Consider the following 24,854-nt stretch of genomic DNA (forward strand, 5'->3'; position numbering starts at 1 on the left):
TTGTCAGGTATTGTGCGCAGCTCATAGTTCAAAATAGAACGAAAGTGAAGAAAGTGATATTTTTTAATAAAAATTATATTTCTTTTGTGGGAACTATGCCCGTCGCCCATGTTAAAGAACACGGCGTCGTACTGCCATAAAGTATTAGAAACGGGTTGTTAAACTGTGTGGCCTGTTTTATCTCGAGATCCACGAAATTTTGAAAGTGGCCCGCGACCCGTTTCGCGTTGGCGACCCCTGATTTAGAGGGAATATTCCCCTCGACTTGTAGCATAATGTAGTTACGCCTTTGACGCCGCAAGGTAGTGAAAATGATTTTTGGAATTCCGTTATAATACCAATACTGGTATGTCTATTTCCTGAAAAATGATCCATTTCATCGGATTCTGGTGGGTCCCCTATTGTGTTCCGAAGGTTGAAATATTTTTTTGGGTAATGTTGGGATACTCCTCTCGACTTGTAGCATAATGTAGTTACGCCTTTGACGCCGCAGGGTAGTGAAAATTAGGTTTGTAATTCCGTTATAATATCAATACTGGTATGTCTATTTCCTGAAAATGATCCATTTTCATTGGATTCTGGTGGGTCCCCTATTGTGTTCCGAAGGCTGAAATATTTTGGGGGGTAATCTTGGGATACTCCTCTCGACTTGTAGCAATATGTAGTTACGCCTGCCTTTGGGCCCGCAAGGGGGTGAATCTGATTTTTTGGTTTTATTGGTAAAATGTAGGCATTTGCATGTATATTTGCCGGAATAGGATCCTTTTTGTTGACCATCTCTAAATATTAAGAGCTGGCAACCGGTTTTTCTGGGAATTTCGAAATCTGGCAACACATATTCCAGTTATTCCTAAATTTTATAGACCAAAATAAATCATGTTGTCCATGTACATTCACAATGATTCACCCGGTCATGATATTTCTGCTGATGTGCTATTAGCCAAAGAATGTAGAAGGACAAGAAGTGCGAGGTCATTGTGTCGTCATTTCATTGTTACGTAGGGCGTCCGCCATTTTGGTCCTGAAGCTGCAGCCGTCTATCGTTAATTTGCCTATTGCGCCGCTCTTCGGTTCTATTGAAATTGACTTTTCGAACGATTTCTCCCCCTTTATTCAGAAAATCCAAGTAATAGTGTTTAATTTATAATCTTATAAATATTCTGAAACGAACCCTAACCAGAAAATAAACCCAAATTAAAAAGCAGGTTCGTTAGAATAAGTTGAAGATTTGTTTCATCACAACACCCACTACAATAATACATTTAGTGTTTGAGTAATATTAAATGTGATATTACAATAGATGTTGTGATAAATAAATTTAAAAGTATTGCAATATAACATAAACAACAATCATGTAAATTATTTCGAATATAAAGGCATCATAACGCTAACAAAGGTACAGTAGGACTAAAGTCATAATAAACATGTGACCATAAAAATATTACAATAATGATAATATAATATAAGTAACAAGTATGTGTCTATATATGTAATATATAGATTTGGTGTCGAATATATTGACAACTATTTCAACAACAATAACAAAAGAACGGTAGGAATGGAGCAAAAATAATACAATATTAATAATATAATAATAATTGTTATATATACTAAATAAAAATGATATATATATATATGTAATGTCGAATGGCAGCAATTTCAAAAACACTCACAAAGGAACACTTGGAATGAAAGAACAATAAATATATGACATTACTAGATTTAGTAAACCATGGTAGAAATAGTAGCCGAAAAAGTATAGCGAAAAGTATTATCAGTAGTAGTTGAAAAAAATCAGGTCCTAGACAGTAGAAAAGCGGTAATTTATATGGTAGTGTTCAAGGTATATGTTTTCTCACTTGATATTTGAACGTGTGGCCAATTTACCTGCATGACTGTGTGCATTTGATTTCCCCGATACATTTCTTGCATATGCATGCAGTCTTAGTTGAATATATCGGTGCGCCATTCTAGAAAAGGCGACATCAGCATGACACGGCGGGAAATCGTTTTGTTTCGGAAGTTTTTCAAATATAAACTGGTCGGGTGAGTTTTCGAACCGCGCGACATCAACACTCTAAATTTCATTGGCGTTTATGAGACGGAAAACAAAACGCCAAAAGTGAGTCGATTTTTACCGCCTGATTGCGTTTCGTTTTGCGTGTCACCCTTTTTTGCGTTTTAGGTAACGATGTCGTATTTAATATTGCCACAGAGCTCGAAATGAAAACAACTAACCCTGACGTGTTCAAAAATGACGCAAAACTTGAAATGAAAATGAATTTTATTGCAAAAAGCACCAACTCATTTGAAACATATAGGTGGAACGTGCAATGACATTACAAACGTTACGCGGACATATGATGAGCAAGCGACATAATAGGAGACGACACCTGACATGAGGGATTCAAACACTTGAGCATGTAGGTTAAGGCTTGTGTTTGGTAATTGTGTTAGATTTAGGATAATTTTCGAATCATCAAGACACCTGCTCAAGTGCTGCTTGCTAGGCTGTCATTCTACAATGCATCTATGCTCGAATGTTAGGCAACATTGCCATTATTACAAACCCTACAGCCAGAGTCTGACAACTAGAAAATTTTCAACTTTTTGAGATTAGTTTCGAATTATGCATACACAGCTTTTTTCAATACTAGACAACAATTAAAATTAGAACTAGTTTTTTTCAAACAGTTGGAATTATAGCTAGTATTTCTGAATAGGACTAGAATTAAAATTATATCTACTACTGTTTTTTCAAATGTTGGATTTGAATTGGCATTATTTATAAAGACTTTTCTTTCTTCAAATTAGATTATAATTAATTACCTTATTAGTGTAAAACTTTGAAACTCAGTCAAGATCAGTACACATCAAGTCAGGTTTTATTCTCCTAAGCATTAGAATGGAAAATGTCTGTCTCAGAAAGCTGGTTTCGAACTATACAGCTCTTCTCCTACAGCAATTTCAGGTAAACCAGAAATTAGTTCAAATATAATTATAATTAGAGCTGAGAAGCATTTCCAAAATTGGATTAGAATTGAAATTGGAGCAGAGAAAGATTTCACTCCGTTTTGTATAATTTCTAGAATTATATAGTTGTCCAAGTCTGTCTATACCATTGGATAATCTGAATTCTCACAAACAGGCCTCACGGTATTTTTTTTCAAATTCGACGTACTTTGCCGATTTGAAAAAGTCGTTTTTTTTGTCTCCGATAAGTGTCTTTTGAATAAATCCGAGGATCATAAATGATTATGGATATTTAAGGTCCCAGGCATAGTAACAAGACATCAGGTCAATGACCATGCCTGGGATTCCTTGATCTTTTGTGCAGGGTATCATCCACCAACACCCATCCCTGATGAACTCCCGAATCATGGATGGCGATAAGTAGGTGCGGTGGGTCCAGTTTTAGGTATTCAACTTTAACATCACGTGCCTGAAACAATAAGAAGGTATGAGTCATTCAATAATGCGTTCAATATTATCTGTTGTCAAAATATCAAATCATGACCACCATTACCAAACTAGATTGCTGAGAGACTGGCTAATAAGAATAGAACTTGGAGATCTGACTTATTTACACACAGTTAACACTAACTGATGGCACGCTAAGAGTAACATCAGTAACGAAGTACTTTAACTTTTTCCGTATACTCAAGAAGGTTCTGCCTTGGGCATTAGTCACAATGATGCACCTTGCAATTGAAAAGGTCGGTGAAATTTACGGCATTTCCTCCATTCTACTGTTGTAGCATGGCTGACTACTTGGACCACCTCTGGACAGCCCTCTCACCCACAATACTCAGCAAGATGTCATGGCTCAAAATGTTTAACCTATAATTACCTGCTGTACTGCAATAGTGAGCAACTTTTATGTTGATTTTAAGCGCTTATCCGTCAATTCTTTTTGGAGGAATAGGAGACCTTTCACCTCTTTACTTTCATCTTCTTCCTGGAAAATATCATTTTAATGTTATGATTAGGTCACGTGCATAACTCCATGTATCTTAATGGATAACTTGGTTGATACAATTGTAATAAGTGGAAATATTAGCTACGGTTTTCTTGACTTGATCTAAATCAGAGGATCACAAACTTTTTAGACCAGCGATTCCCAACTGCGACTCTCAGAGCCGTATGCAGCTCACATTAACTTTACTTCTACTGCTGATAGACTTCTTCAGATATTTATCGGCGACGAGCTCTTGCACATATTACTAGCGTCGAGATAAAAGTTAATGGCGAAGCGTAAATGGCAGTAAGTTTGATACTACTCCGCGTATATTACCTGGCAAACTTTTTCATGTGTAATTATGAAGAACTACAATGTAATTCCATGGGTGGAAAAGAGGCAAATTATACCGATTCCATCCATATAGCTGGGTTTAAATCAGGTTAGTTTAACAGAGGGTTGTAATGACTCTAGTCCGATTCGAGTTACAATTTTCTGATGACTCGACTCATTTTCTCAAAATACGGAAATGACCCGACTTGAGTCAATCTGTGTATCTTGACTTGGACTCGAGTCATTGCACATGACTCGAACCAGGTCACATGACTCGAGACTTAACCGGCCAAGACTTCATTGTAATTTCGAAGAATAGTAAGGTAACTACACTATTCGGGTTTTGTCTATTGGTACTGGTACTTGAAAATGTGACTAGAAAGTCCTAAAAGTGGGGAAAATTAGTATGTTATAAATGCGAACCATTCGATATCAACAAACAGGTATAAAAATTGGGTTTAACAAGACCTCAACTGGAAACTCAGCAGTCAAAACAATGACTTGGACTCAGACTTAAGTCATAATACCATGACTCGGACTCGACCCTCTGCTCGATGACTTGAACTTGACTCGGTGGTGAATTGAAAATGACTCGACAGTAGGTAGGTGAATGGTAAATGATCTAGTATACGGTACTGACCGTTTCTCCAGACATTGCACCAATCATTGTATCCACGGTGGAAAGCATAGTGCGGTAGCGCTGTATGATTTCTGCTGTCGAGCACGATGTCAAAAGCTCGAATTCTTCTCGGATCTGAACATTGAAAAAGGGCGTTACTATGTTATCATCAGTTATCACTCGGGCAAGTTTTTGCAACTTTTGCAACTTTTTTACAGCTTCCGACAGCTTCGCAGATACTCATAATCTACGTACCATGGTGTTTTAAGCTGTTTGGAGAGATTTTATAGTGAAGATTTTCTCTATTTTTATAGCCAATTTTTACTGCAACTTTTATCAAATATTGCGTAAAAATGTAAAGGAGTGATTTAGTAACCATGCTATAAACTATTTTTAGTATTGTTCTACTCCCTTGGGTTTGCATAACGAAGAGCCATATGATAGGTTAGCTGCATCTCAGTGTTATCTATGACACAATGGAGAGAAGTTCAACTCCCCCTGCCAAGCACAACGTTGCCCGAATAATATGTAAATAGATTGCTTTATTTATTCTGTCGTTTAAATTTGAAATAGTTTTCCCATTTCACGAACGCCCAGGCGAGACCGCTGAAAATTACATTTCCACTGGGTCCACTTCTTCTGGTATTCCCGCATTACATAATTTTCTTGCTGTGTGCCGGGATAAAATGTAATTTTGGGCGGTTTTGTCAGACCGCCAAATGGCGATATAACAAATTTGACAGCTGTGCAGGAACTAGATTTTACAACTGAGCCTTTCGAGTATCTCGTACCTTAATAATCCAACAAAAATTTTATATGCAACTTTTTACTGCAACTTTTGTCAAAATTAAATGCAACTTTCTCGCGATTTTAATGCAACAAAAACTTGCCCTAGTTACCACGTAATCACTGAAAATGAGAGTAAATTGAGTACATTTTTTCCAAGAGTTAACATACTCACTAGTTTCACATTGAAAAGATATGGAAATTTCCTTAGTATTTCTCGTACACTTTGTGTTGTCATTTCTGCCAATACATCGCGGCGCGAGCGATGCAATTTTCGAAACAGAACGCTGACCTTTGCCCAGTCCGGAGTATGTTTTGTATACTCTTTCATCAGACTTGCTTCGTTCCCAAACTCTGTTTGGCCAACGCCTTGAGGAAATATGACCCAAGGGTTACGAAAACAAGGAACTGATTGAGACCATGATAGATGCTACCTTCGATTGTGTATAATGGTATCTTGATCGTTTTCTTTTTCCTGTGACGAATGTTTCGTATCTTTTGTGAGAGTTTTTTCGGGAAATGTGTCTGTAATTGAGAAACTGGTTAAATGACTATAGGTCGAGAAACTTGTAATATACACTTACCCAGTGATTAGGCCCAATAAATTGTAGGCATGTATACTTTCGACAAAGCAGTCTCGAGAATTTGGAATATTCTCCTTTGGATGTCATATCACCTTGTGACAAGACATGGTATGCACACTCCTCCACAACAGCATTTATACAATGGACAACTCTTCCATGTTGCAATGCGCATGCAACATGGGCACTGAATTTGGGTAATGTCATTTTCCTGCTGGTGGTTGCGATTCCGGGTTCACTACTTCCTGAATTTGTTTGAACTTCTTCCGCCTAAAATGTGATAGTACTCAATTTATGCGAGCATTCTATGGAATATAGTTCTGCAAATGTTCGCACCGAAACGCAAGTACTTGATGTAGGCAAGACAGGCGAGTCCTCCGTACTAACTTCTCTTTCCATCTGAGTGAGTTCACTTTTCTGTAAAATATACTTCCATGTAAAGGTGAATGCAATAATTACTTTAATGAGTTCTACACACATCAAGAGCTTGTGATTGAGAAGTCATTGGATGTTCAAAATCAATATTTGGAGCATGAACATGAGATACTACATTGATCTCGCTGTGTTCGATAGACGTCAACCACTTCTGCAAGACAAGATTAGACGATAAATATCACTCACTTTCTACAATGGAAAATTCGTAGCTATGAATATGGAAACAATATACTCACATCTCTCAGGCTCATCAAACGACGCATGACACCCACTTTGAAATTCATTTTAATAAAATCATCATCCACCAGTAATCCAACAGCCAAGCTACATACTTCATTTTCTGAAAGAAAATATATACTGTTTAGTCCCAAACGTATGAAATAATAATCACATCACTAGCTTTAACAGGACAAGCTTCAAAAGCACCACACCTGATCAACATTCTTGCTAATAATATACTGTGTGTCACCAATTTTGTGACTGATTTGTGGCCATGGATAGGTGAACTCAGAAAATTTGCAAAACTCAATAGCATCACTACTTTCTACGGCAAATGCATTGAATTTGGACTCGAAATGCAATACATTGAAACGGCGGTATATGCAAAATATACTCCCCGATGTTTGTACAAACGTTTTAACGCTTTTCCGCAATTTAATTCAGAGTAGCTGTTTTGACAAGAACCTAGACCAGTCTTTACAGTACATTACACCAGAACAGCACATGACTTCATTTTTATGTTAGAACAAAATAAGTACAAATATAAAGATTTACATGGTGGTAGGAACCTTGAATCACAGGCTGAGAATTCTTGATGGATATATACTTGGATGCAGAACAAGAAATTACAAAAATATTTTCGGCATAATCGTTACACTTCTCGTAAAATGTATACATAAGTATGCACGTTGATGCAAGTATCATATGATGCAACGCTACCGGTACAACACAAAATTAAAGAACAGTTGTAGGCTGTACCATCTGTATCTAAAGCGTACAATCCACCAAGAAACATTGCTGCACGTTAGCAAATAATAGTCGAGCTGTTTACATGTAAAATGGCGCTATATTTGGCATAACCTTATCAAAGAGAACCTACCTTAATATAGCTTTCTATGATTTTTGTGATCGATATACTTAACACTTACCGTTCAATAAGTCGATGTGTCTCTGCTCTATACCGTGTCCTAGCAGAAAATCGGCCAATTTTAAATCCATGGCGTCCAACTACAAATAACTCTAGCAGCCAACTTCACTCAACGGAAAATTCTGTGAACGTTCTCACTCTTCTCGCGATTGTCACACCATCGAGCGTGCAATACCACATCGTTTGTGACGTAATATTACGAGAAGAGGAAAATGAGGAATGAGTTCGATTTATCTCACCTTTATGTCACTCACGCGAAAACAGACATCGCTCTCTCGCTATGCCGGTGTTTACTTCACATTCACGCATCTCGAGAGATGGAAAAAAGTCATATTGTGTTTTAATGTAACGCTTGGAATTTAGAGTGAATGTTACTGCGAAAAATTGTTTCGATAACTCGAAAAAAACGGAGCATTGGCGGGGTCGGGTGGGTTAAATATTCATCCTCATTTGCTATTGATAAATTTTCATCTTTCGTGTAGGACCGTATGACTGTTAAATTTGAAGAAATGTTAGATGATCGGAGAACCGGCTCTTGTACGGAAAAATGCGAGCGGCAAGTCTCGCACTCCGAACGCGTGATTTCTTTTGCCATAACCCAGCCGCAAACGTAATAGTGGGCGTTCGATTCTCCTTCGTCCAGACATGCGTCGGCCAGTAATTTCAAATTTTCTTCCGCTTCGAGTCTCTCCTGCCCCTCCCGTTCTTGATTTTTGTGGTTGTCCACAACCGATTTCAAAAAATTGATCAGATTCGCTGAATCATCTTGCTCACAATTCTCCCCTCTGATGCTGCCCATGTACTGCGATACGCAAATAAGTTTCAAGGCATTGCGGAATTGTATCGCCTTCGGGTGTGATTGACCACGACTTCTTATCTGCAAAATATATAGGCTAAAGTCAAGCACATTTCTGTTACTTCAACTCAGAAAAGATGACACCCCACAATAGCATACCTGTGCAAAAAGATTCTCTACGGCATCTTGCGTGAGGCGGCCAGTGAGGAGGTATTTCAGCTCACCTCCGATTACCATCGTGTGATGGAGATAGAGCACGCTTTGTGTGGACATCAATATCCCGGTCTGGACTGGCTTCCATCCTTGCTTCGAAAATGTGAGGTCCCCAGTCATTTTGATAGCCTTTGATATATTACAATAAGAGGATAATTGTGACGCGGCTTTGCCAAATATCAAGGTACCATTTCGAGTGATTTTATTTTTGCATCGGAAGTGGCAAATAAACCTTCTACTGGTTTTCGAGCATTCATCACATCGAACCAGTTATTATAGAATTCGCAAAAAAAGGCCGTTGTCTCTGCCTCTTTGGCAACAGCACCGCAAGCGTGCATTGCTCGTAGAGCAGACGCGGTGCTGTGACTGAGTACCTGAAATACAGATGACATGGTATGCAAAACCAATGGACGCATAGCATACACCATAAATGCAATATCACGACGAATATGTAGGCTATCTCACTTGAGCAGCGGTGCAAACTCTCATCTTTTCAAGTTTTGTTGGGTTCACGTGTTTGCGAGTGAGTTTTGGTGCCATTTTAAGTTCTTTACCCTCCTGGTAATCAATTAATGCCTCGACGTGAGATGAAGAAACCTAAATTACGGGGATGATTGTGCTGGTTTAAAATGAGATTGATGAGTGCAGGATATCATACCCACCCTTGCGGAAGTTAATGGGACATTCGGTATTGTTAATGCGTATTCAGGCAGATAAATCTCATTGGACAAAAATGATGAGCGTAAATTTTTTATAAGATGGGGGACATCAGCCAAGAAACATAACTTCGCACCAGCAAGGTATGGATGATCAACAACTGACGATACTTGATTTCTGGTTGAATAGAACGTTGGTATAGTAAGTTAAAGTGACAATGGCACTCTACCAATCTTTCGTCATCAAACCTTCCGGTTTTAATATTGGCAGATCGCCACATTGCCTGATTGGATGGCGCCATATGTCGCTTACGACAGCTGCGACGAACATTCCTCGTCGACCCAACTCGTTGATCAATATCTTTGTTACCTCCCACAATTGCACGCCAGACACCGAATTTCCCGTGAAATAATACGCTGTTAAAATCAATATGCTATTTACCTCGGATGCGCATTTGATTGAACACAAGTAGGCGTATTATAAATACCTATTACTTGCTTCCACTTTGTGGCGAGACCTTTCAGCATGAAACACAAAGCGTGAGACGCGAATTTTTCTCTTTCGCCCGACCTAAACTCGGGGCTGACGTACCCCACGAACGATTTCAACCCGGTGTCGAATTCCACGCTCTCGGACAGCTGCATTTCATCCAGGGCTAAAATGCAGTTCCTGTCCCAGTCATGCAGGCTGTCTACTTTTTTTGCAATCCAATCCAAGACAATGTACTGGATTCCAGAAGCAAACTTGAGCGATACCACCCGTTCACATAGCGTGCGATAAGACGGGAGAGGATAGGAGGATTTCCTCAAGTATTCATATCTGAAGATCAGTTATACTGTTGGCGCTCTAAGACTAAAAAACTCCTTTAGTTATCTACCCATGTTTTCCAGATGAAAACCTGATTTTCAGCGCTGACATAATTGTATCATCGCTCCATTTGTATCCAGAGGCCTGCCCTTCTCTTTTCAAAACTTGAATCTGATCCTCGTTAAGAAACCTTCCTACTACCTTCTCCATTCGTTCCGTGGTATCGAAGTTCATATTCAACTACCAAAATGATCGTAAATTATGTACAATTCCGTTGTAGTCACATTTGGATATCTTGCATCATATGGTTCTCGTTGTTTATTAGAAACGTTTAAAAAGGGCTACAATGAATTTGACAAAGATTTCGCATTACCTGCGATTTCAACCGCGCAATTTCTGCATCTTTCTCCCGACACTGGCCTTGGAGCTGCAATTGATAAGATGAGTGACTTTACATCCTAGTCGGTGCTATGCTGCGTAAAGTTATGGACCAATCGGCAATATTGAATCTTACTAGCTCCAGCTCCTGCTTTAACAGGGCACAATCCTCGCAAGAAGCCTTTTGGTTGAGATTCTAAATAAAGGGATTAATTGTACAGACTTGGGTATATCGGCAAATCCTGTGAAAGAGGAAATGTAGGCCTATACCGGTGATTCTCCGACAATTTGTATTTCATCAAGCAAATCCACGCGATCATTGCAATCCGTTTCTGTGACAACATAATTTTATAGGTCAGGCGAATTTTATCTACCTGTATGCAATGTCATCTCGTACCTTCAGTTGATACCGGTATTGATCTTTTGAGAATCCGCCGAGTGCCTTCCAGTTTACGCGGGGGATTCGGTACATCGAATAACGTTGGGATTGCGTTCGGCTTCAATTTCACGCGACCGTCAATGCGCTTCCTTTCAAATTGATTGGCTTCGAAGTGTTTCTAGAGTTTACTTGAGTTCATCAAAAGCTATTTTAAATCAAAATTTCAATATAGCAACAAACTTCGCAAAGTCGAGAACTCTGTGTTGGCGTCCATTGATCTCGCCTGCAGTTAATTTTCCATCTCCGCCTCCTCTCTTCATCCGCTGGAAAACGGTATACAGCATCGCGGGATGCGCAATTCGGTGCAGCACAGTAAGGCATTTTGTTGTGGTAGTCCGGGTAGATCTGAAATAAAAACGACCAGCAGACAACAAATATAAACAAATTCACCTTGGTGTCGATGTCAAATGTCCAAGCTTCCAAGCGTAATCCCATAAATAGCACTGTCAATAACGCCGAAAGAGCTGCCGCAGTCCAACAGGTTCAGGTCGTTTGTTGTGGTCTTTCAGCGAGATAGTGTAATGCGTCCGGCTTCTCGAGCGGTAGGTCGTGGGTTCGATCCCCGGCCGGGTCATACCAAAGACTCGAAAAATGGTATCCGCAGCTATCCTGCTAGGCGCTCAGCAATCACGGATAGCATGGAGGAGAAAAAAAAACGGCGGCGCAGACTAGATGACCTCATTGGGCCGTATCGCAACTCCGTCGCCAAAGCATCTCGATGGTGCAGGCGAGAAAGAATATCATATCTCTCTCTCTCTCTCAGGACCAAAATGGACGCCGCTTCGCTACAATGCCGTGACGTAACAATGACCTCGCACTTCTTGTCCTTCTACATTCTTTGCTATTAGCATCACAGTGGTGTCTATCCTCGTGGTTGCCAAAAATTCGCGGTCGGGATTGTGTCGAATCGAGTATTTTCGGTCTGCAATCGGTCTACATACCTGATTTAACATAAGTTGAGTATTTATACATTGTTGAATAAAAACTCTAAGAAGGCGGCATGGACTCAGAAGACAAGATCCAGAAACTGACCTCGGTAAGTGTTATCTATTGCAAAAATACGCGGCCTTGACCAATTTTTCTCGTGTCCCTAGCCGATGATAAAGACGCCGGACTCGAAAAAAGATGGCGTGTCCGTGGAGAGGATTTATCAGGAGAAAACACAGTTGGAACATATTTTGCTCCATCCAGATACTTATATCGGATCTGTTGAGACTGTGACACAGGTTTGATTCTATCAATTGATTCAAATCAGCTTTTTTTGTTGTTGAATATGATTCATTCACGAACCAATATATTAAACTAAAAATTAACTCAAAAATGTTAACTTGCCCACTGCAAGTACCATAAAATATATTGCAACGCAAGTTTTATTGTTCTTCTATGACTTTTTTGTGCTGAAAAGTCACTTTGACATTCAGACAGAGGTGGTCAAAGTAGTCAAGAAAGCTACTCAAGTAGAAGTAGAAGTAGCGACGAAAAACTCTACTCAAGTACGAGTAGAAGTACTTTTTCCATAAGCAACCTAAAACTACTTGAAGTAGAAGTAGAAATAACTGACTTTAAATCTACTCAAGTAAGTAAGTAGTTATGAAAACGATCGTGATTTGTTCGCAGTGATTGTCAAAAGGTGCAAGTTGAACTATGCGAAAGGAGCCGAGCTTGATTCATATTGATGCATACCTGGAGGTATTCAATTTTCGACAGCATAAGCATTCGTCCGCATCATGGGATGAAAATGATAGTATTGATATGGAAATGCGATACTAATCCTCTGTTTAATCGAACAGCACGTTTTAGAAAATATCATGGTATGGCGCACTCCCCCATAGCCTATTATAAGGCCGTAGTTTAGTCGAAGAGCAATACGGAGAAGTTTTATAGGATAGTCTACAATCGTAAAAATGCCATATTGTGTAGTTTTATTTTCGGAAATTAAAGGCATTACTACACTTGCTTTTATGCTTCAACATGTACTTCGAAAAAGTAGAAGTACTTCGTTACTGACCACCTCTGCATTCAGACCTGCAGACCTGCAAATCAATAACTGGTCCTTTAGCATCACCAATTATTTTGCCCCAAAAATATTTAAAAATTGGTGTTGTTTCATGTGATCGCAACTGTGTTCTCTGCGAAACATGATATATTGGAAGCTTTTGAGGCGCTTCTTCGATGGCAGTCAGAGATCGAAAAGTGTTCACCATGACCACCAATGAATGTTTTGCATGAACACGAATAAAAATTTATAAACGTCAAAATAAATTTGTTTTTTTGTGCCTTCGGAGGGACGGATATTAGGGTGGGGGAAAGGGAGATTGGAAGTGGGTTAGGGTCAAAGTTGGGGTTAGGGTATCCCAAGATTAGGGTTGCGGGAGGGAGGATATTAGGGTTAGGAGTTAGCAGGATATTAGGATTGGAGGTGGGTTAGGGTCAAAGTTGGGGTAGGGCATCTCAAGATTAGGGTTGGGGAAAGGGGCATGTTAGGGCTGTGGGAGAGGGGATATTAGGGTTTGGGGAAAGGGAGATTGGAGGTGGGTTAAACCCCGGTTAGGGGTAATCTAACCCCAAATTTTAACCTAAACCCCTACCCTAATATCCTCCGTCCCGCAATCCTAATTTCCCCCTAACCCAACCCTAATTTTCCCCTCTCACACAACCCTAATCTCCCCCTCACCAACCCTAATATCTTCCCTCCCGCAACCCTAATATCCCCCTAACCCCAACCCTAATATTCCCCTCCCCCAACCCTAATATCCCCCTTCCCTAACCCTAATATCCTCCCTCCCGCAACCCTAATACCCCCTAACAACCAACCCTAATATTCCCCTCCCCCAACCCTAATATCCTCCCTCCTGCAACCCTAATATCCCCCTTCCCTAACCCTAATATCCTCCCTCCCGCAACCCTAATATCCCCTCTTACCTAACCCTAATATCCCCCTTACCTAACCCTAATTTCCCACCCTAATACTACAACCCTAATCTTGAGATACCCAAAACCCAACTTTTACCCTAACCCTCTCCAAACGCAAAAACAATGTATTTTGACGTTTATAAATTTTTATTCGTGTTCACGGAAAACATTCATTGGTGTTCATGGTGAACACTTTTCGATCTCTGACTGCCATCGAAGAAGTGCTGTTTTTGAAAGCTGTGTGTTTATAATTGGTTTAGGGTTGCAGTTCAGGTTTGCGTTTCGTAGGATCATTGATTACCATTACCACCAATTAGAGCTGTTGTTACCGAATTACAAGGTTTGCGAGTCGCAAGTCAACCTAGCGTTTTCGGTGTTGATTCGAGTCGAGTCCGAGTCTATTAGTCAGGCTGAGAATGTCCGAAACCAAATCATAGTGTTGAGACTCTAAAGTGTTAACAATCGCAGTTGAATCTCGATTTCAACTTGATTAAACTCATTTACAAGGTTGTAACGATGCCAAATTTTAGTGCGGAAATTTACCAATTTTACATCCTTTTTGTTTGTTTGTTTGTAAATCGACCATTCGTCACGATTTGAGCATGAAATGTTTTCCAAAGTCAAGCTTAAACTCGACTTGACGTTACCGCTAGACATCCGGGAAAGACTATACTAAAATGTATGACTTGAATTACAGCATAATATTATAGGAAGTCTCAAGTCAAATGTCTAAGGTCAAGTCATTCGCAATGACTCTGGTTCAACTTGATTCAGTACAGGAACTGACTGGAGATGGTCATTGGCATGGTACTTGATTAAATGCCTCTAATCAAGCGTATTCACTGAAAAATTACAACTTCCCCCCAACCCTGATCCCCAAGCTATATATCAAGTTTCATGCAGGACATAGTTGATTATCTTGTGAAATACCATGAAATTTGACATATTCATGAAGAACACATTATGATGTGGATTAGAAATTACACTAGTCACGGTATCATTTTTTATCAAAGTTATAATCCCAAGTATCTCATCAGGTACAGCTTTAACAGTTTGGAACAGTCCTTATGTCTAATAATGTTCCCTTAGATTATTATTTCTACACTGCCGCTTGCCCGATGATGACAACCATGCCTAGAGGAAACAGGCTGCTTTTGAAGTCTGACCTGCGGATGCTTTGCACCCAACTTTGATCGTTGACTCGATCTGTGTTGTCCAGTGACTGCGGGGCTTGACTTTGCTTGCAGCCCTTCCAATGACTCTATGAGATTATGAGATCTGAGGGCGGCGGTGAATTGTGGGGAAATACTTGGATTACGATATGAGATAATGGCACTAGTCCCTGTAGTAACGCGTGGATAACAGGTCTGGGTCGTCTGCAATTATTCCCGAAAGTTATGTCACATATTGCCTGGTATTGATTGCTTATTTACCGGTTTTATTATAAGGCCAATATGATGCCTTCAAGTTATTTAAGGTGTCTAAAAATTCTTTACATCGTTCCAAGTTATGCGCAAGCTGATTTGTCGCTTGGAAACGATAAAAAGTCTGGCCTGTCGAGAGTGCGGGCAATATCGTTGGGTCACCCGGGGTCAGACTTGGCTTGTCGTTCCGTGTATTTGAATGTTGCCTTGTGTGTTATTTTGGGCAGATGTTGCCAAAGTAGCCATTGCTACCACTATAGTCGAAGTCACATCAATTTCTGCTAGAGTGCTATTGAAAGTAATGATTTCATAGCAGGTGAAAAATGTGATAATTCTAATCCTAGTTTTTCTTTAAAATCAAACTGTTCAGCGGAAAGATTATGAAATCATAACCACTTCCATTCGGTAGTGCAAATATACAAACCTTGTGCTCCTGCAAAGCAGAATACATTGTTCCCGACCGCATCTGGTTTTAGATAGATTTTGATGGTGCTTATCTTAATCCAAACGTGGAGATTCACAGCTGGTTAGTCACACAGATATTTACCATTGTATGTATCACTGATCCTGTGAATCGAATCATATTTTCATATTGAAGTGATATTAAATGAATATAATCGGGTGACACGCGTCAGGTGTTGGCAAGTATAGTAGAGAATTGGGAAGAATACTCTACTAGTTGCTGACTATTACCATTGACGAGTGTCAACAGAAAATGTTGGGGTATATTTCAATAGGAATATATTATTCAATTGTATAATGAAGCATAATGAATCGATGTGTTATTGACAATGTCAGATGATTTTTTTTTTATATACTCAAATTATTCTTGAACGATTATTTTCAGCCGATGTGGGTTTGGGACGGAGAGAACGGGATGGTAAACCGAGAAATCACGTTCGTTCCGGGGCTGTACAAGATCTTCGAGGAAATTTTGGTGAACGCTGCTCATAACAAGCAGAGGGACCCGAAAATGTCGAAGATAAGAATTGAGATCGACGGGTAAGGCAAAATTGGAGGGTTACGCAAGTTGTGATTTCATGGAACCGATGCACGGGTCTGACTTGACCATTATATAATTCTAGTCTATTTGGGCTAATTAGTGAGGAATGCTCGTAATCTAATTGTGCAATTCCATTCGGGAAATGTTTCTTTGCTATAATTTTAATTATAATCTAATCTCTTTGAAAATCCTGCAGGGGAACTGTATAGAGTGGTACAAACCAAGCTTGGTTTACAGATATTTGCGGTTCTCAATGCTTATAACAACAAGGTTTGATTTGATGGTATGAACTCCTAGGCGCGAAGCCAGCCGAAAAATATGGGGGGGGGGGGTTCGATTTTTTCGAGTTTAGTAATGTAGCATCAATTCATTTGGGGTTAAGTACATGCGATGCGTAAATAACAATTATACAACGTCCCCGTGTTGGCGATTATAGGCGTATGATAAGCTTGTCGACGAGTCCGGAAGTGCTGTTAATTAGCGACTCCCTGATCTGCCGTGAAATATGAAATCCGCACGCGTCGAACATTTGAATACGCGCGCTTATCAACGCGTCCAACAATTGAATACGCTCGCTTATCATTGCGTCTTGCGTCTTACGTAGCCTCGGCGACGATTAGCGCAAGTCAAAATGTACGAGTTTTTATGGAATATGTGCTATAGTGACGCCGATTTCAGGTGGTTCAAACCTTACCTCTTTTATAACTCGAGCCTACTGGACTATAACTCAAGACTAGTGCAAATCAATTACGCATGTACGCACGCCTCGCACATGATCGCGGACATTCGATTTCATTCAGTTACGAGATGTCACTCTTCAATCACAATCTCTAATCAGCATATACTCGACAGCATTTTATCCAAGCCATCGAGAAATAGGAGCCAAAGCATGGTAGGCCCAAGACGCGGTAGTTAGGCTAGCGATATCTTAAGTGCTAGGCCTATTGCAGATGCGATTGTGTAGGTCAGCAAAGATATTGTGTGCACCAAGCCAATGCAGATGTGATCGTGTAGGCCAGGGACGATGTCGTGCGCACATGGCCTATTGCAGATGTGATTATCCAAGCCAGCGGAATTAGGCTTGTTGGAGACGTGGTAAATCAGGCTAGCAACGATTGCCGAACGCGGGACAATGAATGACCTAATTTTGTAATTATCTAAGCGGGTGCAGTGCACGGATTCACTAATTCTAATTTTAATCCAATTTGAAAAAGCTGGAAATTATCTAGTCGTCCGACTGTGATTACAGTGAACGCAATCTGATCTCGGTCTGGAACGACGGCAAAGGGATACCCGTGGTAAAGCGCAAGGAAGAACAACTTTACATTCCCGAACTCCTTTTCGGACACCTGCCCACCTCCAGTAACTACGACGACGACCGAAAAAAAGTCACCGGTAATTTTCAAGAGCGGACTGATTGTTTCGCGACGTTTCGGGCTGAAATATGTGTTTTTTGTTGTTTTCAGGCGGCCGTAACGGGCACGGGGCGAAACTGTGCAATATTTTCAGCACCAAGTTCACTGTGGAGACTTCTTCGAAGGAATGTAGGAAAAAGTTTAAGATGGTGCGTGATTTGATCAATAGTCGAGTATTCAAATTAGTTTGCTATCGGAAGCGTTCTAGTTTTAGTTTTGCTCAAGAAACTGAAAAACAGGCAAAACACTGGAAATTAGTACTTGATTACTGACCACTTGGGTTACAATTTTTAGCAGCTATTTGATAAAATTGGTAGGTTGGCTAAAAAAAAACGGTGCACGATGTGAAGCTACAGGAGTTTGAAAATTCTGAATTTATTATAAAAAAACAATTTTTTTTTACAAATTTTACCGTCTACTCTGTGAAAGTGTTGAGTTGTCTACAAAAACGATGCAAAACAAATCTGACGCAATTCCAACCCGTAGAAACGAAGTTCTTTGAGCTTATCATTCTGGGATTACCCGTCGTCAATGTTATTTTTTCTAAATCCCAAATTTTCAACTCCAATAACTTCACTTCCGTCGGTTGGAAGTTAGCAAAATTTGTCAGGCATTGTACTTGTAGACAATTTATCAATTTCATAGGGTTGACGTTTGAATTTGTAAGATATATTTTAAGTATTTTTATAACAATTTCATATTATTCAAACTCCTGCAGCATCACATCAACCGCTTGGAATTGAGCCAAATTTGGTGTGATACGTTTTTTAGCCAACCCAATAATTTGATCGAATAGCTGCAAAAATGTTTAAAAAGTGATTGAACAACCTTACTGACCATACGTGAATATATTAATCTTACGTGGATATAGCAATCTTATGACAATGACAGCTAGTCTATATTCAGTCTCGAACTACTTGGACAAGCTCTGTGATGACAGCAATGCCTTGAGGAAGCTTGCCGCGATCAAAGCCTGTTCTATAGAGACAGGTTTCTGAACTACGCGAGGTCGTAATTGGGTCTAAATTTCGTGGTCACTCTAGGCCGGGCTTTGGTTGCGTGCGGTTCCGATGACCAATTGAGATTATGAGATCTGAGAGCTGGTTATAATTTTGATTATCATGGATTGGTTGTGATTGTTGGAAAAGGATTGACTAGCTGCAGTAGCTAGGTTTCTTACTGGCTGTGTTTTTCAGACGTGGACTGGAAATATGGCGCAGGCCGGGCCTATGAAGCTGTCTGCCAACGATGTAAAGGACTATACGTGTATCACTTTCATGGTGAGCATAATCAGCACATGGCAGTATTGCTTCTTCAACACTACACTTATTGTAGCTAAGATCTCCATAGTTATAGATTCCCAGACCCCTTCAAAAGAGCGGGTCATTCTACATAACCCAAACTAACCCTAACCTTGCATTAGTACAGGCCTAGACTATGTTTTTCTTCATTTTTAGACACTGCTCTCAGCTCTGTCCGAATAATCCTCACTTGATGGGTATTATAGACGCTGCAGTGAAAATGCATGCAAAAATCTGCCTTCTCCAAAGTTACCCTGCATGCCGGAGTAATTTCTGACACAATTAATTCAAAAATATACGCTACTGATGGGTGAACATGTAGATTGTGGACCAGCTAAATAGCTGGTTTTAATCTAACCCAAGAAAAACACAAAACTTATTCCTCCTGTGCGGAAATAGTGAGCAGAACTGAAAATTTTGTAAACGTGGGTTAAAGGTGGTGTTAGCGTGGTGGTCGTTGTTGATTTGGGGGTTGGCTTGTCGAATTGTATGCTCCACTTTAAGTTAACCATCCCAATTATGTGTTTTATAATGGAATGCCCACTCTGCCGCTTGCCCAATGATGACAACCTTGCCTAGAGGAAACAGGCTGCTTTTGAAGTCTGCCCTACCGACACTTAGCACGCGACTTTGTGATCGTTGGCTCGATCTGTGTTGTCCAGTGACCGTGGGGCCGGACTTTGCTCGCGGCTCATCCAATGACTCTATGAGATTATGAGATCTGAGGGCAGCCGTGATTAGTGGTGCAATGTTCCGATTTTTGTTGCAGATAATGTTGCTGGCTCTTGTGGAACCAAGCTTAAAATCTATGTCAGATAGTGCCTATAGCTTGTTTATCAGTTCGAAGCCGTATTTTTTCTGTAATAATGCAAGTATGGTATCCTCGAGTAATTACGGGATCAAAAACATTGAAAATATTTTAATTAGCTCAAAATGATTCCAGCTGATTGGAAAATTCATTAAGTCACTTTATTTTGCTAATTTCACGGACACTGCAACTGCAATTATTTCTGAAATTCTCCTTGTGTTAATTGCTCATTTATCAGTTTAATATAGTACTAATTTTATAATGACGCAAATATGGTACCTATATGTTATCTAGGGTGTCTAAGAACTCATCCAAATGTTTGCAATAATGCGCATGACGACACTAGCTGATTGGAAGAGACCTATAGCCCACTCTATCTTGCTAATTTTGTGAACAATTACTGTGATGCACATTGGGTAAGCGCATTGGTTTTAATGCAAAGTTTGTGGAATTGGAATTTCAGCTGTCGATTTTCTAATAATTTATTAATACTAGCTTCGAGTAATCGAAATCTAATGCAGAAAATGTCAAAATTCTCTATTCTTGAATAGAAAAAGTCAAATTTATATAGGTACCAGTAATTGGTGTCTTGTGTCAACGTGTTTATATTTTTTCAGCCCGATTTGAAGAAATTCGGCATGGACAAATTAGATGCCGACACGGTGGCATTGCTGTCTAGACGCGCCTACGACATTGCCGGGGCAACAAAAGGCGTCACCGTCTATCTCAATGGCACTCGGTTACCGGTAAGCTGTCTAATATTTTACTTTTTGCTCCGAGGCTTGGAGAGCCTTACCAAGCTATTTCTGCGCCTTCCTTGTGCAACGGCATATGCACGCGCGGTGTGTATGTGCACAGTTCGTGTGTATGTATAGTATATCATGAACAACAAAAAAATCGCGGGCAAAAAATATGAAATGTCCCATTTCCGTGATTGAATCAGTCTGACGTTGATTGTTTCAGGTTAACAATTTTAAAGATTACGTCGAGCTATACACGAAAAAATGCACGGATGAAAACGGGGTTCCCTACGAGACGGTGTATGAAAAAGTGAATCTGCGTTGGGAAGTGAGTAACTGCTGTGCTATGCTAGTAGCTGGGTATAAATATGCAGAAGGGGTAATAACGAAGCACTTTACTGTCTCAAAGTCATTGTGTAGATTTTGCCTGGTATCCAGCACATCAGCAGACCACGTCCTTGCGTTTCCGTGCGGCGATGTGGGGGAAGAATGTCCAATGTGCGATATTATTGACCCGAAACCATTCGCAGAATGTCTCGGGCACAGTCGGGATAATTCTATCGCCCGGGTTTCGTACATGAATTGTATATGAAGCGATAGATTATGTAGCTATAATTGTGATTCGAATCTAATTTGGAAAAAAAACTGTAGCCAATTAGACATAATTCTGATTCTGGAATTGGTTCATGAATTGTATATGAAGCAATAGATTATGTAGCTATAATTGTGATTCGAATCTAATTTGAAAAAAAAACTGTAGCCAATTAGCCGTAATTCTGATTCTGGAATTGGTTCATGAATTGTATATGAAGCGATAGATTATGTAGCTATAATTCTGATTCAAATCTAATTTGGAAAAAAAACTGTAGCCAATTAGCCGTAATTCTGATTCTGGAATTGGTTCATGAATTGTATATGAAGCGATAGATTATGTAGCTATAATTGTGATTCAAATCTAATTTGGAAAAAAAACTGTAGCCAATTAGCCGTAATTCTGATTCTGGAATTGGTTCATGAATTGTATATGAAGCGATAGATTATGTAGCTATAATTGTGATTCAAATCTAATTTGGAAAAAAAACTGTAGCCAATTAGCCGTAATTCTGATTCTGGAATTGGTTCATGAATTGTATATGAAGCGATAGATTATGTAGCTATAATTCTGATTCAAATCTAATTTGGAAAAAAAACTGTAGCCAATTAGCCGTAATTCTGATTCTGGAATTGGTTCATGAATTGTATATGAAGCGATAGATTATGTAGCTATAATTCTGATTCAAATCTAATTTGGAAAAAAAACTGTAGCCAATTAGCCGTAATTCTGATTCTGGAATTGGTTCATGAATTGTATATGAAGCGATAGATTATGTAGCTATAATTGTGATTCAAATCTAATTTGGAAAAAAAACTGTAGCCAATTAGCCGTAATTCTGATTCTGGAATTGGTTCATGAATTGTATATGAAGCGATAGATTATGTAGCTATAATTCTGATTCAAATCTAATTTGGAAAAAAAACTGTAGCCAATTAGCCGTAATTCTGATTCTGGAATTGGTTCATGAATTGTATATGAAGCGATAGATTATGTAGCTATAATTGTGATTCAAATCTAATTTGGAAAAAGCTAGCTGTAATTCAAATTCTAATCTAATTCGAACAAACTGTGTAGCTATAATTCTGATCTAATTAATAATAAATAATGCAAGGCTCTGACGGTCAAGACCGACGTTTCATTGTAATTTTGAAGAATAGCGAAGTTACATCATGATTGGTACTTCGTCTATTAGTACTGGTACTTGAAAATGCGACCAAAAACTGTGGAAAGTGAGGGAAATTAGGATATTATGAATGTGAAACATTCAACCCTACCAAGCGAGAATTCTAAAACGTTGGTTTAATAAGACATTAACTGGACTGTTGAGTCGAAACAATGACTTGAACTTGGGGCTCTTGACTTCCGCAGTGGAATTAATACTTGATACTCGAATCATTGTGTTCAGCCTTTTATAATACGTCAATAGTTACAACATATCTTCTGAAATCTCGACTTGGCTGCGACTCTGAAGTGGTTTCGTCACAATCGTCAGTCGCCTACCTTTTTTTTTAGGTTTGCGTCACCTTATCGAAAAAAGGTTTCCAGCATTTGTCGTTCGTGAACGGCATAGCCACCACTAAAGGGGGTCGGCACGTAGACTACATCACCGAACAGGTGGTGAGGAAAATATCGGATATCGTGAAGAAGAAGAACAAAGGCGGAAGGGGCGTCAACGTTAAGCCGTTCCAGGTAATTGCTAGCGTGTTTCTTGTACAATAGGGGTCTTCAAAAATGATTTTTTTTTCTGGGATTCCGGGACAATTTGAAAAAATTGTTCCAGTTGAAGTCTCGCCAAACCCACTTTTTATGAGTCTGTTTGGTGATATCGAAGGGTTCGGAGTTATAATATACAAATTTTCCTCACTTTTAGCAGATTCTGGTCGCATTTTCAAGTACCAGTACCAATAGACGAAATTTCAATAGCGTGGTTACTTTACTACTCTTCGAAATTGCAATGAAATGTCGGTCTTGGCCGTCTGAGCCGACACACAGATTGACTCGAGTTATCACAACCCTGTCCCACAGTCGAAGCTATTTTTGCAAATCCAAAATTTGCAACTGCATTTTTTTTTGTGCTGTTTAAAAACTAATGAGGTAACCTGAAATTTTGCCAAGGCCTTCAACAAGAAACGTGCGGACGAGCGCAAGGAGTGGCTGTCCAACTTCATGGCTTCCAGGCGGCAGCGGAGAGAGGACGGGCGTCCCGACGACGCGCTGCACAACGCCAACGTAAAGTCGCTGACCTACACGGAGTTTGTCAACAGGGGGCTGGTTCTCTACTCTTGCGCCGACGTGGAGAGGTCCGTGCCCTCGTTGCTCGACGGTGAGACTTTGCTTCCGCCTTTCGGAGTTGTGGTTTTCTTTGCTTTTCATATTTCTAAGCGCACTTGTGCTAGAGTAGAAAGGGGAGGGATAATTTTAAAATTTTGAAGATTAACCGTGTTCAATCCACGTACAAATGCCGATGCAGCTAGGAGCAGTGTTAACTTCTCTGTACGCATAGTTAAGGTATTTAAAATATGGATTTAGACTGATTTATTCAATTCAGTGCCGATGTGTGATTGACGTCTCGTTACTAATTGTAGGCAGTGAATTATATTGTTAATTCATGCTGGATGTGTTGATATTGGGTAATGAGAAAGTGGCGGTGAATCTACAAGAATGATATTCGCCGTCATACTTCGAAGCTATGTTGAACGCTATACGTTTTCAGCCCGCGGACACGTTTTTCTATGAACGCATTAAAACGTATTTGGGATACTAAAGCTTTCGTTCTCCGAATCTTGTTTAAATTTTGGCCTCTGACCGTGCAATGAGTGATGTGACAGTGGTAACAAAGGCAGGTTTGAACTGAATTATGTGGACAAAAAGTGACTTAGTCTGACCTCAAATGCATGCGAATTGCGAAACACACTTCAAAGGTAAACGTATTTACGGTTCAGTTTCGACAGCCTATAATGGTCTTGGTCCACGCATTAACATTGTGAAGTATATATTTTTTTCAAATTCTGAGCGGCTTTTGGCTGGCCGCACACGGCCCAGGTCTTGGGCGGAGGTTTCTCTGATTCCGCCATCCTCTCTACGCAGCTACTGCTACAGGCGGCGATGCGATAAATGGTACTCAGACACTCGACTGGGGCTTGATACGCTAAAAAATATTGTTATTTTGTGCTCCCGTCGGTAGTATTCCGGGATGATTACATCATGCATCTATCTGACGCTGTGTCTGCGGTGTTTGAAACGCAATACTGAAAATATGACCACAATCGTGGTAGCACCATTACAGTGTAGAGTGATTGAAAGGCTGTGCTTCCTCCAGGGCTGAAACCGGGCCAGAGGAAAGTGCTGTATACCTGCCTGAAGAGGGACGATAAACGCGAAGTCAAGGTGGCGGAGCTCGCGGGGTCGGTGGCCGAGTTGTCCGCGTAGCGTTAAATAATTCTAATTTCAAGCCAATTTGGAAAAACTGTAGCTCTGATTCTGAACTAATTTGCAAAATATGTGTA

The 24,854-nt window shown here is 39.9% G+C and overlaps 2 protein-coding genes across 3 annotated transcripts; one reads left to right on the forward strand and one right to left on the reverse strand.

Moving 5' to 3' along the window:
* Nucleotides 1-2,305: 2,305 nt before the first annotated feature.
* On the reverse strand, nucleotides 2,306-8,007 carry LOC145459823 (uncharacterized). Of its 2 annotated transcripts, none has more exons than XM_080338352.1 (9): nucleotides 7,861-8,007; nucleotides 6,949-7,052; nucleotides 6,614-6,694; nucleotides 6,281-6,547; nucleotides 6,131-6,221; nucleotides 5,989-6,065; nucleotides 4,932-5,045; nucleotides 3,851-3,958; nucleotides 2,306-3,442 (listed from the first exon to the last, which is right to left on the reverse strand). In XM_080338352.1, the coding sequence occupies exons 1-8, from the start codon at nucleotides 7,928-7,930 to the stop codon at nucleotides 3,878-3,880; spliced, it is 885 nt and encodes a 294-aa protein (XP_080194478.1). In that variant the 5' UTR covers nucleotides 7,931-8,007; the 3' UTR covers nucleotides 2,306-3,442; nucleotides 3,851-3,877. The 2 variants fall into 2 exon arrangements, with proteins under 2 accessions (XP_080194478.1, XP_080194477.1); XM_080338351.1 differs by having other exon boundaries at nucleotides 2,308-3,442; nucleotides 5,872-6,065; nucleotides 7,861-7,995.
* An 8,735-nt stretch (nucleotides 8,008-16,742) lies between these two features.
* On the forward strand, nucleotides 16,743-24,777 carry LOC145459851 (DNA topoisomerase 2-alpha-like). Its single transcript, XM_080338373.1, has 9 exons — nucleotides 16,743-16,759; nucleotides 17,739-17,884; nucleotides 17,956-18,053; nucleotides 19,101-19,184; nucleotides 20,631-20,759; nucleotides 20,977-21,081; nucleotides 22,861-23,058; nucleotides 23,464-23,671; nucleotides 24,668-24,777. Exons 1-9 carry the CDS (start codon nucleotides 16,743-16,745, stop codon nucleotides 24,775-24,777), a joined length of 1,095 nt encoding a protein of 364 aa, XP_080194499.1.
* The last annotated feature ends 77 nt before the right edge of the window (nucleotides 24,778-24,854 follow it).

This window comes from Botryllus schlosseri, unplaced genomic scaffold (genome assembly GCF_051294905.1).
Source record: "Botryllus schlosseri isolate E-star unplaced genomic scaffold, Bs_hap1 Bs18a, whole genome shotgun sequence".
In the NCBI taxonomy this organism is placed as follows: Eukaryota; Metazoa; Chordata; class Ascidiacea; order Stolidobranchia; family Styelidae; genus Botryllus; species Botryllus schlosseri.